Raw genomic sequence first — 14,576 nt, 5'->3', positions numbered from 1 at the left:
TTCTCCCCTCCACATACACAAAAATTTAAAAATATAGATCTGTAAACTATAGTAACTAATTGCCTTTCCTTTATAATTGTTTTTATAAAAATATCAGTAAGGTATATGAGAATACATTATAAAGACTAAAGTATTATAATCTTTAACATATTATAGTTGTTTAGATAATCTAATTCTTTCTAGTTTAACTCATTGTATAGCACATGACAAGATTTTCCGACAGATATATCAAGCCTTATGTTTTATGTAGGTTGTAGTGCAGTGATTTAACTCTGCCAATATTGTCCCCAAGTCAGAGAAAAACCATATATAAATGAGTGAGAATGATTACAGCCACAGAAACTATTGACCAAAACTGTCTGTGGCTATTGTTTGTCTCATTCTAGCCTAGAATGTGGAAAAATCTATTTCTCACAGACTTAAAGAGAAGAGAGTATCTTTTTCTTCATTATGATCATCAGTCCTCCTAACTCTCATTTTTCATAATGCTATCTGTTGACAAATAACATTAATATCTTCCTGTGAACATATTGAATGATGAATATATCTATATATCTATATATGACTTCTAGCATGTCATTCAAACACCTGAACACTACATTTTGCTTTAGGATATTTCATTTCCTGCCTTACTGAGACCTCAACAGTGACTTCAGTATCCTTTGGGGTTCAGCAGTGAGGATGCCATGGTTGACTCTACAATCTAGCATCTTGAAAAGTATTTTACTAGAGTAGACGCTGGGTCCAAAGACCCCAGGAATGGCTAGTCTATGAAACAATTTGGACTGATTGGTTAAATTTTAAATGCTGATACAAATCCTTTAAAAGCTTCAGGAAAAACACTAGGGAAAGATTGTAGGCAAAATACAGAGAAGGCAGGATTCCATTTGAAGAACGAAAAGTAAGAACTAGCATTACTATATTATGGCAATAATTAAACTAACTAAAAGTACAATTGGAAAACAACGAAATATTAAGAGATTATCAGTTTGACTAAATAACTCTCAGTTGAATCTGTTATGTAGATGATAACCATTAAGATGAGAAATTATTATTAGTTTTTTAGTTCAAGAAAATAGCTGGGTGTGGTAGCTCACATCTGTAATTCTACTACTTACAAGGCAGAGGCAGGAGGATTACTGAGACCAAGGTGAATTTTGGCTACATAGTTACGTTTAGTTAATCTCAAGTCACATGATGAGCCTTGTTTCAAGAAACAAACAAACCAAACCAAAAAAGGAGGAAGCCACATGTTTACAGAAGATCAGTAAAGCAAGCTTAATGAGCAAGACCTAGAGCTCACCTTCTAAGTGTCACCTGTTCCTGGGCACAGGCATGCTGGGGCTACTCCTGCTGAGAACCTTTTCAGCTCTCTAAACCAAACTCTGGGGAATGAGGCCAGAGCTACTTTGAAGATGCTGAACTCAATGACATTGTCATTTTTATATATCAAAACATTCAAAAAACTTTATTGCTTTCCAGATCAAAATCATGGAGTTAAAAAAGAAATTTATACAGACAAACTAGAGTTGAGAAAAATAATTTGAGAAAAATACAAATCAAACTTGTCCTGGTGTTTTCTGCATTTCTTGGTTATAAAATTCTGGTGCTTGGGGCTGGATAGATGGCTCAGAGGAAGAGGCACTGAGCAATTCCTTCCAGAAGTCCTGAGCAATTCCCAGCAACCACATGGTGGCTCACAGCCATCTATTGTGAGATCTGATGCCCTCTTCTGGCTTGCGGGCATACATGGAGGCAGAATGGTATATGCATAATAAATAAATTAAATCTTTAAAATTCTGCTGCTTTAAAGTGGATGTCACACACAAGGTGACAACTGATACGCATTTTCTTCAGCTTTATCTGAGGGAAATCCTATGCTAATTTACACCTCAGGTCTTAATGTCTTGACCCTACCTTCAGACTTTTAGCTTTCCTCCTAAAAATATTAAGGTCTTCAAGGATAATTGCCTTATGGGAAATAAAATGACAATGTCTCCCTTTTTTGGTTAGATGTGCCTTCATATTATTCATTTCTATGATAACATTATATTTTTTTAATTTTTTAATCCTACAGTATTTGAGATTATCCCATAAGAGAGAATCATATATTCCCATGTACATGTACATATATGTATATATGTAGATATATATGAACATTTTTAAGCATTTGAAGAGCAAAGCCTTACCTAATTCAAATATTAACTGATGCAGCAAACTCTAGGAACAGTCAAATGACATCAGTGTTCTCCCTCTCTATTTTGTAGATTTATTTTAAATTTAAATCTGTTTTAGTGTTTATTTTGACTGTAATCTTACTTTGCTTTTGATTTTTCCATTATGTTCGGAAATTTTATGCATGTATTCGAAGAAATTTGAACCTATCCCTCATTCATTTCTTTCCCCAACACTTTCATATCCCCCAACAACACTCCCCTTTCAACTTTATGTCAAATATATATGTACATACATACAGTTATCTATTATAGTATGCATTTTATTTATCCAACTAGATCCACTTAGTGTTGGTCACATGTGCATGGGTGTGGGCCATGCCCTTTGTTTCTTATTCTTCCCCTTCATATGCCCTTCCCCCTAGGGGAGGAAACGAAACAAAAATAGGGTTCCTGCTACTACATAAAATAAGTTTCGATTCAAGAGACCACAGTTTTTCTCAGTTACAGTTACCTCTTGGTTCAACAACAGAAATGACTTGTCTTTCCATAGTTACTCTACCATGAGATAAATCCCCGTGACTAGAATGGTTCTTAATAGTCATGGTGGCTCTAGAAAACTGAGTAGATAATATTTCAAATGAGCAAACACGGAGGTAGTTTGGTACATTTTCGTAGACGGCTGGCCACTCAAATGTCGTTAACCCTTTGTGCATTGGTTGCTGCTAATGACATGGCCACCCAACCTGTTTCCACGAGTGATGTTCAAAGAGTTGTTTCACAGACTTTATATTCCTACATCTGACCCCTAATGAGTAATTTATTAACCTTATTGTATTTTATAAAAATCATACAAACTAGGACTCTTTCCAATATAATACTCAGACAAAGTAAAGCAAAAACAACTGTGGGAAAATGTTTATTTTTTGCTCTATATGTGTAAATAATTTTCAGTGTGAGGGACACGACTCAGTGAATAGTACTTGCTACTCACTCACAAGTATCTGAGTCTAGATCCCAGAACCCACATAAAAATTTGGCTTGGATGGGCTTGCCTGTAATCTGTCTGCTGGGAGTTGAGACCGGAGGGTCTCAGAGCTTGCTTGGCCAGCCAATCTAGCGGAGTCAGTGGACTTCAGGTTCAGTAACCATCATTTTCTAAGCACTTTAATTAACATTTGGTAATTAGTTTGCTCTTGTTTCTAATGCTATTAATAGTTCTCATGGAGCATTACATCCATAATGTTTTCAGAAATTAAGATCGCTATTAGCCTCTTCTACACTTCGATATTATTATTTCTCCTATATTAAAAGTATTTTCATATTTTTCTATGCCAAACTTAAACAACTTTTGAGAAATGCTTGTTTCTATTAATTATCTTAAATATTAAAAATATTAAAATAGTTAAAAATGGTGCTCTGAGTCCAACTTTAAAAATAATGATGTTATTGTTTGTGCAGAAAAAATGATTAAATGGTTTCAGGAAGCTTGCTCTGTTGCATAAAGCAATATTGCCCAACTCTGCTGTGTTTCACAACCGCTCAGGATCACCGTTCAGGGGAGAATGTCCTTTTTCCTTTCTTAGAAACAAAAGCAACCATATTAGGAAATAAGTTAAAAGATTGGTACATTTGAAATGATCTTAAAAAATTTAGGCTTAAGTCGTCAGAAATGTACATTTGCTAGTTCATTAATGCAGAAATTCTGCACATAGACTTTAATCTTAGAGTTAATAATAAAAGCAATTTTCACTAAAAATATAAAAACTGTAATGGTAGAATCATGATATTGCATTTAGCTCTCCCACAAAAAGTCACTTTATTACTTTCTTTTGACACTTATTTTCATTCTGGGATTAATTTTACTATATAAGGGCTTCTTAACTATTCTATTAAAATTTCTATTCAGAAGCAATAATATCTAAGAGTGAATAATAGTCATGTAAATCATTATTTCATATTAATGTAAAAGATTTTGTAAGTTCTTATGAATTCTGCTGACATGCACAATTGTGAAAAGGTTATCTTCCCCTTCTACAGTGATATGCGCTGGAACAAAGGAACCATTCTGAAAGCATCAGTGGAGTACATCAAGTGGCTACAGAAAGAACAACAGAGAGCCCGGGAGTTAGAACACAGACAGAAGAAATTAGAACAGGCTAACCGGCAGCTTGTGCTCCGGATTCAGGTTGTCATGAGATGGTTGCTGTGCACTGCACAGCGAACATATAACTAACTCGTCACTTCTTTTCTTCACTGGTTTCACTTATACATTTGCTTATTAACAACTTTTCCCCACTTTGGAAAAATAATTTACTGCCTTTTAAAGCTTGTGAATTGGGATGTTTCCATTAGATTTTAATTGGAGATCGAAGATCAAAATGACTTAAGTAGATACAGAATAGGTGAAAACCAATTACCAAAAGCAGAAAATGATGCTCATTTGTTACACAAGGTATTATCTCACACATTGGAAAACAGAAACAGAACAACCAAGAGAAGCACTTGCTTCTGTAAGATGATTTTGGACACTAAATTTCTCCCTCCTCTTTAATTTCTTCAGTGACATCGGTATGAATTTCATTGCCTTAAGGCATATTTTACCCGTTTACATTTTACCTCTCATCTATTCATGTGTAACAAAATATTAAAATATGGGCTTTACAATTGTATCTCTTTTTAATGCAGAGAGGCACATGGTCAAGTCATACACTTAGCGTGTTTCAGTGAAATGCTCTTGAGTTCTAGCAGGAGATTAACTAGGAGGAATAAGTGGAAGACTTTTCACAAATTGTGTAGTGCACTTTAGCCCGATACACTATGATACCATCACATATCATGTGGTTTACAGACACTGCGAGGACTTTTTCCTTTAATTTAAGTAATTTTTAGGTATTGTAAGTACACCAGATTTCCTTATTTGCAAAATGTGTTTGTAGTTTGCCGTCCTCTTCATTTTGTTCATTAGCTAATTTGTTTTGTTTTCTTTCCAGTTTGATTTCAATAATTATGTCAACTTTTCCACCGCATTATTTGACAATTTATAACTTCTTATTGGAAATTGCAGGAACTAGAGATACAAGCACGGGCTCACGGTCTGCCAATGCTGACTTCACTCAGCCCGGCTGATCTCAGTCCCCACCTCACCAAACAACAGATCCATCCTGAGAAGAACTCAGTAGTGGGCTGCTGCCAACAACTGACTCCGTCTCAGGGGACAAGCCCGGAGTTCTGCGAGCAAGCTGTGGCCTTCTCTGACCCTTTGTCCCACTTCACAGATTTATCGTTTAGTGCCGCTTTGCAGGAGGAGCAAAGATTGGACGGCTTGCTACTAAGTGATACAATGTGCCCCTTTGGAACAGACCCTCTCCTCTCTGCCACTTCCCCTGCGGTTTCCAAAGCAAGCAGTCAAAGCAGCTTCAGCTCCGAGGATGGTGAAGAACTATAAGCCACAAACAGGCTCCAGTCATCAACCAGGAAGAAACAACATGTTGGTGCTATGCAATCATGATCTGTGTTTCACACATTATTTTCTCTTAATTCTCTGAAAGGAATTATGCTGCCCGTCGGGGGAAAATGATTAGAAGCAATGGGAAAATCCGAGGGAAGAAGAAATATGATGTTAAAGAATTGCTGAAGAGCACAGTTTCGTTTCCTCCTTTGTCTACAGAGTCCAGATTTCTTTAAATTTGATTTTCCTGGAAAGTGGTTTACTTAATAATGACTCTAGTGTGATACCTGCAGAGCAATGACATGATAAGATATTATTGGAAGTATAGTCCTTAAAGAGACTGCAATAGACCACTCTCCTCTCACTTCCATATTCTGTGTCATGTCCTGTAGCATTGTTTTTTTTTTTTAAAGAATCAAGACTAACAAATTAGGTGATAATTTCCTCTCCATTGTCTGATGGACATATTACGTATGCTTGGACTCTTGTTGGGAAATTTACTGTAAAATGAATATTTTTTCACTTATACTTGAAACTCAGTCTGTAATAACATGAGACTTTTTCAAAATAAAGCAAAAACGTTTCTAAAATGTTATTTTCTAAAATTAGATCCTGACTTTTTAAAATCAGTTCAATGAGCCTAATTCTGAGCATCTTCTTGCACGTTTATGTATCTGTGCCTTCTTCAGATAAGAACCACAGGGAGGGCTCTGCTCCGGAACACGGCCCCCAGTCTCACCTGTTTCACACAAAGGCAGACGTACATAGTGCATGTAGGGCATATTATTTTATTTTGCTTCATTCATCTGATTATCTGAATAATGTCATAAACTATATACGAACTTTTCCTTTGCTCTTCAAAAGATATACAATAATCAATTTTAGTAACTAAAGTATAAAATTTCTCCATACTAGAAACATTTGTTTGGATTAAAATTTGTTTTCATGTCCAATGTGAGATATAGATTTCTTATTCATAAGGGTTTTCTCAAACATTGACTACATATTGAATATTAAACTGCCAATTGATAATCTGTTAGCTGAAATTACTTTTTATTTTATTCAAATGTGAGGAGAAGATAAAGTTCTTTTTCCCTTGAAACTTAGAGTGCCCTATGGTCTTCCTTTCTGTCACCAGTTAGTACAATGCAAGTATTTGCGTGTACAGTACTTCATTCATGCTTTTATTTTCAAACTTGTCTAAACCTTGGGAATTTATCAACACATATATTGCTATATCTGGCATATGACTATATCTTAATGAATGAGCATGAATGAATCAATGTTGGTGGGGGAAGAGTCAGAACTGTGCTGGGCCCCTGAGAAAATGTAGAGATGATGAGAAGTACATGATCTAATTCTTGAGGAAACACTTAAAAAGACAACAGGAAAACAAAACCAAAGGATAGAGAACGTGCAGCCTTGAAATCTAAACATAAGTTGTGAAATAAAAAGAATTCAGAGAAAGCAAAGATGGTTGCGAAGCTGAGGGGAAATGCAGCATGTAAAATGCACAGGATGGATACAAGGGGAATTAATAGAGGGGACCACTATCAACCAAATGATCAAAGGAAATAAGTGGGCAAATATCTTCAGGAGACGTTTGGCTGACAGATCTGTATATCTTTCTTCAGGAGGTGTGAGAAACTGATGTTTACATTTAGTTGTAAAGACAAATACATCTTGGATGCCATAATAAACTAGAGGTTATATTTGTTACTAGAATAGGAATATAGATAGCAAAATGTATAATTCTTACTTGAGTTGTGATATCTGAAATATTCAAGTGTTCAGTATTTTGTACACAATATGTCATCAAAAACTTTCAAGTCCTTATGCTAGAGAAAAGTGATGAACCGCCACCTCCTTCTGGACATTGATAGTCTCTTGCTTACTGTATATCAGCTCTGATTTGGGAGTATTAAAATAATTTAATTGTCAGATTTGTAAAAATAATTGATAATTTCTAGGAATGACCCTTAAAGTCAGATGGATTGAGTCAACCTAAAATATGTTATTTGAAAACAGATTTTTCTCAATATTTTTCCAGAGGGCATTTCACACTTTTAGTAATAATGACAAAAGTTTCCCTCAGGGGTGATAATTTGATCTGACTTTGCAAATCATAGGGAAATGAATGTTTTGTGGCCCATGGGAACCATGCTATTCTAGCTGGAAGATTATTTCTTTTGAGACTCCACTGTCCTCTTTTGTGATATTCTAAGGCTTTCTCAGGTGATGCTGTTGATCTGACATCTTCCATTCTCCTGAAGTAATCCTGCTTGTCCATGAAATTGAGATCTCATGGTATTGGGTAAAATAAGGACTTGGCACAGATTGATAATTCTGGAGAGGAGGCTAGTAAATTTAATGCTCCATTCAGAATGTGTAATTTCAGAAAATGAAAACTTGGGTAAAGATACATTTAATATAGAGTAGAATGGTATTACGCCCCCTGTGTCTAAAATAATTTAAAACATTTAGACAGTAATTTTTAGCTTCAAGGCATAGAGGCCTTGAGAACTTAGCAACAGCCATCTATTCTTTTTCTACAAAAATACAGAACTTTGCATGGACAATAATTTTCCCACAACAAAGTTTTAAAGCTCCCCACACTGTATCCATGGACACCAAATGAAAAGTTTCTGCATCACATATGTAACCCACATATGAACATGGGTATGTCAGTCCATACCTCATATGGTGGAGGGAGTACTTACCACCATCAATATTCTAATTCTAATAGCGCTGAAGTTGCATAGGAAAGTAAAAGCACACCAAATGTAAAATTATTCATCAGACGTTGTCTATTCACAAAGTAGGCAACATTGAAGCAGCAATCCTTACTCAAAAATTATGTATTGTGTTATATATTTAAAATTATGTTTCTGTGAATATTATATTTTATATACATCTTACAATGAAGTTTGGCTTGACGTATAAATATCAAGTTAAAAAAATATAAACTGAAAAATAAGCTACTTAAGCATCTAGGAATCTTAGGAAAAAAACCTTATGAAAACAGATGAATAAAAGAATATTGTTGCAGACTTTACCTAATAGAGACAGAAAAATTATTTGTCAAAACACTCTACCACAGAAGACTGATTATAAAATCACTGCTAATAAACAATTTGTTAATCATGCAAATAATTAATGTACAATTTCAATGATAACTTTAGTAAAAATTTCAAGATAATGTCCCAACCAATCTCTTTTCCCATTTATTATAAAATGTTGGATTCCTTCTTGTGGATTTGCATTAATCAGCCTTTTTCATTTCCCAATTCTCTGGCAATAATAAGAACCCCAATGATTAGATGTAATGTGTAGTGTTCATTTTCTTTAATGCTTGTTCTCTGGAAGGCTTCCTGTATCAGTTGGAGAACACGTGCCTAGGACAAACTCCCTCAGTTGAGGGACTTATCAGTGACCCTGCCTTTATCTGTAAAGGTAAAAATAATTCCTATGAAAAATAAATACGCAGATGACCCGAAGACACCAGGAATAGCCTTGCTCTTCATTTTCGGTCTCATTTCTTCGTGCTCATATGTGACTTACTTAAAATGCTTCCTAGGGCTTTCCTTAACAAATACACATAACAAATTTCTTGATTTAGTGTGCCCATTTACCACAAGCTTAGAAAAAAGTACATTTCATAAAAGAAAAATCATTTATTTTTCTTTTCATTTAATATTGTTAGCAGTATTATAAAAATGCCCCCCTTTTCTTGTACTGTTACAAGGGCTTTAAAAGTCTAAGTAAATGGATGTCATAACCGAACATTCTAATTTTTAATTGGACATGTATTATTGATTGTAGGACCAATACATAGAGCAATGTAAGTCTCAAAAAGAATTTGAGCGCATTGGACTTTTCTACAATACCTTTATGCTGGTATTTTCTTTTCTCATAATATCTAAGATGTTCATGAAAACTCAAATTCATTAATCATATTGCTGTTTTATCAGCATTAGGTCAATCTGGGTTTAGTGAAAGCAACTGAGACTTGAATTTACTTCAGTATAGATGAGGAAAGATTCCGTAGATGCCATAACGGTGCATCCTTTGGTCTACCTCAGGCCTTGTCTTGTTATAAGTTTGCATCAACCTGAGTTCCTGGAAATTACCCGGACAGAGATTTCTCCCCATTGCCCATGAAGCGAGCGCTAACACTGTGATAAACGTCTCATTGTTATTCACTGCTACGTATTTTATTGTGTGGTTTTTAATTTGAAAATAAGGAAACTGTTTTATACATTGAGAGGTTAAAAACCCGCAAGAAGCTACCCTTCCTCTGCACCTGGTGCTATACCTTTGTAATAAGAACACTCGGGAAGCTGCAACAGCTGAAGAGTGAGTTTAAAAACCAAGCAGGCTATGGGACCGGTTCAGAACTAGCCGATGTAGGTAGCTCCTGATTTGTTTGTTGTGGAAGTTTGGTTTCTGTAAAACCTAGTTCACAGTTTCTGTGTCACATGTTCTCCTGTTTTCTGTGAGTTTCATTTAGAATGTAAGTGTATGAGAAATGATCAGAACTAAGTTGATATATAAACACTTTCTCCTAAAATTCATCTAATTTGGGAATAAAATGCCCTTGTGTGCATTCTATACATAAAGGGGAAGTTTTTAATCCTCATTGAGGGCCTTGCTTTGCATATTTCTTACACTATGTATTTCTTAACAATCAAATTATTTCTATTGTTTCTGCTGATAAGATCCTCAGTAAAATCCCAGTTTTCACAGCTTAGTAGGTTTAAAGAACAAAAATAACGACTTTGCTGTATGCAAAATTACATTCCTCTTCCTATCCTACCTTTAAAGTTATAAAGATGGTAAAAATTTCTGCCAAAGCAAACTTTATAATTTTTTAAATCTTATTTTATGTAACAAATAAAATAGTCAAAAGAAAGAGGAAACCAGTATCATTTCAAAAGAATTATATAACCATACGTTATCTCTTACTTTGAAAAATCTGTATATGAAGATTTAGACAAACTAAATTCCAGAATCTTATCTAGCAGCATAGAGGTTGCTTATGGCATGCCAAGCTAAAAATTAATTCAGCTATTTAATCTTAATAATAATAATGTAGTTAAAATCTTTGACTTTAATAGCATTACATATATATGAATAGCTGAAGTAACATTCCAATAATTTTAGTCTAACATTGGTTATATCAAGAAAACATTGCTAATATAATAAGACTGTAGAATTCATAATTATTGCTATTTTTCATTTTAATAACAGAGTAATGTGTCTTATTTTCTATGAAAATGAAGAACATTGGTGTACTTTAAATGCATACATGAATTTTTGTACAAGTACTTTTTAAATGTACCAATATTTTCTTTGCATATATTAAATGGAAGAACATAACCATTAAGGGTTTTAATATACTTCTCTTTATTCTGCCTTTGTATATAGACTGCAGAGGGAGATGCCGTACGGGTTAATCATCTGACAGGATACTTATGTGCTGCAAGACTTCACAACTGACAACTGCTTGTTACACAGGCACGACTGACAACAATGATCCAATATTTTTCCATTGTGGAAAATCACTGTTACATTCTCTAATATGGTCTCCTGCCATCTGCTTCTGCATGCTGTTATGGCTTTGATTTATGGAAAATATTTATCAGGATGTTGCAAAATTGCTAACAGGCATGATGGTAGCAGTGAAATCACCACAAAGCTGCAAAGCCTTTTTAATATACTAGATGCTCCCCAGACAATCTAGGATAAATAGAATACTGTATTCTAATATGTAAAACGTTTTAAAGCTGCTAATTGCTATTGACTACACCCATCCCTTGATAATGAAATTAATAAGGAATTCAGAAGCGTTAAGACTTTCTAATATTTAATACCGTGTTTATGGATTTTGTTCTTATATACTTGTACCAAAAATGATAAAACAGGACCATTTAAAATTAGTATAAAAAGATACTTTGATTGAAACATAAGTTCATTATTTTTAAGGATAAGTACCAGAAAACAGATGCTGTAAAACACTATCAATTCTCAAAATATAGATTGATATGATAAAACCTATATAGAAAGAACAGCCAATGCAATACACACGAAAATAAGCCATGATTTTAAAAACCTTACATAGATTAAAAAAGTTGAGACAGGATGAATTTTAATTCTGTCATTTGAATGTATATGTACTTAGATAATGTGTAGTTTTTTCTTTTTTGATTTTATTGAGCTCTACATTTTTCTCTGTACCCCCTGCAGACACAGAAGGAACATTTGAAGCCATCTTTAAATGTCTTTTATTGGAAACACACACACATACACACACAGACACGCAAACATATATGTACACCAAAACACACATACACAGAGGCACTCATGAAAACATGGGAATGGGCACAGACACACAGAGACACATACATATACACACTCGCAAAAGCACACATACAAAGAGGCACACACGTACACACACAAAACTTTGAGGTAAGGCAAAAAGTTGAGAAAGCTTTAACACACTTTATTATTTCTCACTAAAATGGTTGATGTCTGTAATTTTAAAACATGAAAATATAATATAAAGGATGATTTGGTTAACTGCCAGAAAGAAGGGTAAAACCCACCTTGAAAGTCGTTAAAAAGTATTCTCTTTAGGAGTTCTGAGTATGTGATGGCTAATGGAAACAATGTGATATCTCTTATTTGTTACATAACATACCTACCATCTTATATAGGTATTAGTTTCATTAATTGGCAACCATGAGACAAGATTACAGCATTCTGGATGGTTAGGATTTTGATAGAATCCACCACATTGTGGTTAAATATATGATTCACCTAATAAGAAAAGTTGCCTCCGGGCTATTGTTCCTAGCATGGATTAAAATTTACATATTGCTTCTCCTTATGTCAAAACATCTGGTGCCTGAAAATGCTAATGTTTCCTTAAAAAGTTTCACAAGCCAGGGAAAGTGGATTGGAAACACTGAATGTGAATCATTTAAACCTTTCAATAGAATAAGAGCTATGCTCAGAAAAAAAATAAATTGCTGCAAATATTATAGTCAAGATTATAATTTATTTGATTACATGTGAAAAGTAATGTGTTTGTATAGAAAGAAAACGCTGCGTGGTATTTGCGTTTTGTGTTAATCTCTTTAACATTACTTACTTTATATAACCATATGGAATAGGCAGAGGTTTTTGTTTTTGTTTTTTTCTAGACATGGTCTCTCTGTCAAGTCTTGGCTGTCCTGGAACTTGCTCTATAACCAGGTTGACCTGCCTCTGCCTCCTGACTGCTGGGATTAAAGGTGTGTTCCACCACTGCCTGGCAGAACTGGGTGATTTTTAAGATCGAGATTTAGCAGTGCTGGAAACAGTCTACAGTTCCAGAAAGCCCATTCCTATTTGCTAAGGACAGGATCGAGAGCTATCCTAGACATTCACTCTGGAATTATATTTCTTCTTTTTCACAGGTAAATCAGAGAAGTGCATTGGGATGTAGACTGATCTTTTCCATTTAGGTCCTCAACTCAATATTGTCAGTCTTTTGCAATGACTGCCTTAGTCTGTTTATCTTCTTTCTCTAACAAGGCCATTTAAGGTTTTTCCTTTTGTAAGGCTTTTTTATTTTTTAATCACAATAATCAATGGTAATCACTATCATAATACTCTCTGGATGTACCAGCCAGGAGACTCTCAAATTCTATTCTTGAATTGCTCTCTTATGCAGATTATCTACATGAATGGGCATAGACACAAGCACATATGTACACGTGTGTGCATATATATTTGTGTGTGTGTGTGCGTGTATGTGAGCGTATATGTGTATGTATGTTTGTATACATGTTACTCAGCTAACTCTCTCTTCTACATTATTTACTGCTGTGTTTTGCTTGACACGCTGTATCCACAGCTAATGATTCTTACTTGCTGATAAGGGAAACACGGGTGTGTTAGATTTTTCAGATAACAGGATTGTACTTCCTCAGGACGCTAACAATGCATTACAGTCTCCACCTTATCATTCACTCCTACAGTTCTTTCAGCTGCGCCTGAGAAGTCTCTGTGTCCTCTTGGCAGTTCTAGGAAATATGACTCCTAAAAATGAAAATAATATGAAGTATTGCGACAGAAAAAATAGAGGAAATTGCTTCTAGAGTTTTTCCTTTATTTCTTCCTTTAATAAATATGACTAAAGAGACATGCTTGCTGTTGAAAAAAACTATAAAGGACCTGCAACCAAAATTTTGTAGTAAAGTGGAATTGGGATGTTGGGAGAATCAGAGGAATTCGTCAAGCACATGTCAGGGCATCTGAATTTCCCTCAGGTGAACTTAGTTTTAAGGCAAATGAGAACTCGTTTGGTCCAGCCAGCAGCTGGGAAGAGAAGAATGGAGGACGCTGCCTGTGCAGACCTCCTGCGGCCCACCACTCCTCATCCCGGCCACCCCATCCTCATCCCGGACACACCATCCTCATCCCGGACACCCCATCCTCATCCCAGACACACCATCCTCATCCCGGACACCCCATCCTCATCCCGGACACCCATCCTCATCCCGGCCCACCACTCCTCATCCCGGCCACCCCATCCTCATCCCGGACACACCATCCTCATCCCGGCACTCCACTCCTCATCCCGGCCACCCCATCCTCATCCCGGACACCCCATCCTCATCCTCATCCCGGACACCCCATCCTCAACCCGGCCACCCCATCCTCATCCCGGACACACCATCCTCATCCCGGACACACCATCCTCATCCCGGACACCCCATCCTCATCCCAGACACACCATCCTCATCCCGGACACCCCATCCTCATCCCGGACACACCATCCTCATCCCGGACACCCCATCATCCCGGACACCCATCCTCATCCCAGACACACTATCCTCATCCCGGACACACCATCCTCATGCCCAACACACCATCCTCATCCCGGACACCCCATCCTCATCCCG

General features: G+C 35.8%; 1 protein-coding gene across 2 annotated transcripts in view; it reads left to right on the top strand.

Moving 5' to 3' along the window:
• Tfec (transcription factor EC) overlaps nt 1-6,220 on the top strand; it is a 67,919-nt gene extending 61,699 nt beyond the window's left edge. For both annotated transcript variants that reach the window (XM_038318787.2, XM_038318788.2), the window contains 2 exons: nt 4,215-4,362; nt 5,242-6,220. In XM_038318787.2, the coding sequence (XP_038174715.1) occupies nt 4,215-4,362; nt 5,242-5,622 (529 nt within the window). In that variant the 3' untranslated portion in view covers nt 5,623-6,220. The remainder of the gene's footprint in view (nt 1-4,214; nt 4,363-5,241) is intronic.
• Nucleotides 6,221-14,576: the final 8,356 nt, after the last annotated feature.

This window comes from Arvicola amphibius, chromosome 2 (genome assembly GCF_903992535.2).
Source record: "Arvicola amphibius chromosome 2, mArvAmp1.2, whole genome shotgun sequence".
NCBI lineage: Eukaryota > Metazoa > Chordata > Mammalia > Rodentia > Cricetidae > Arvicola > Arvicola amphibius.
This window is presented reverse-complemented; position numbering and strand designations above follow the sequence as displayed.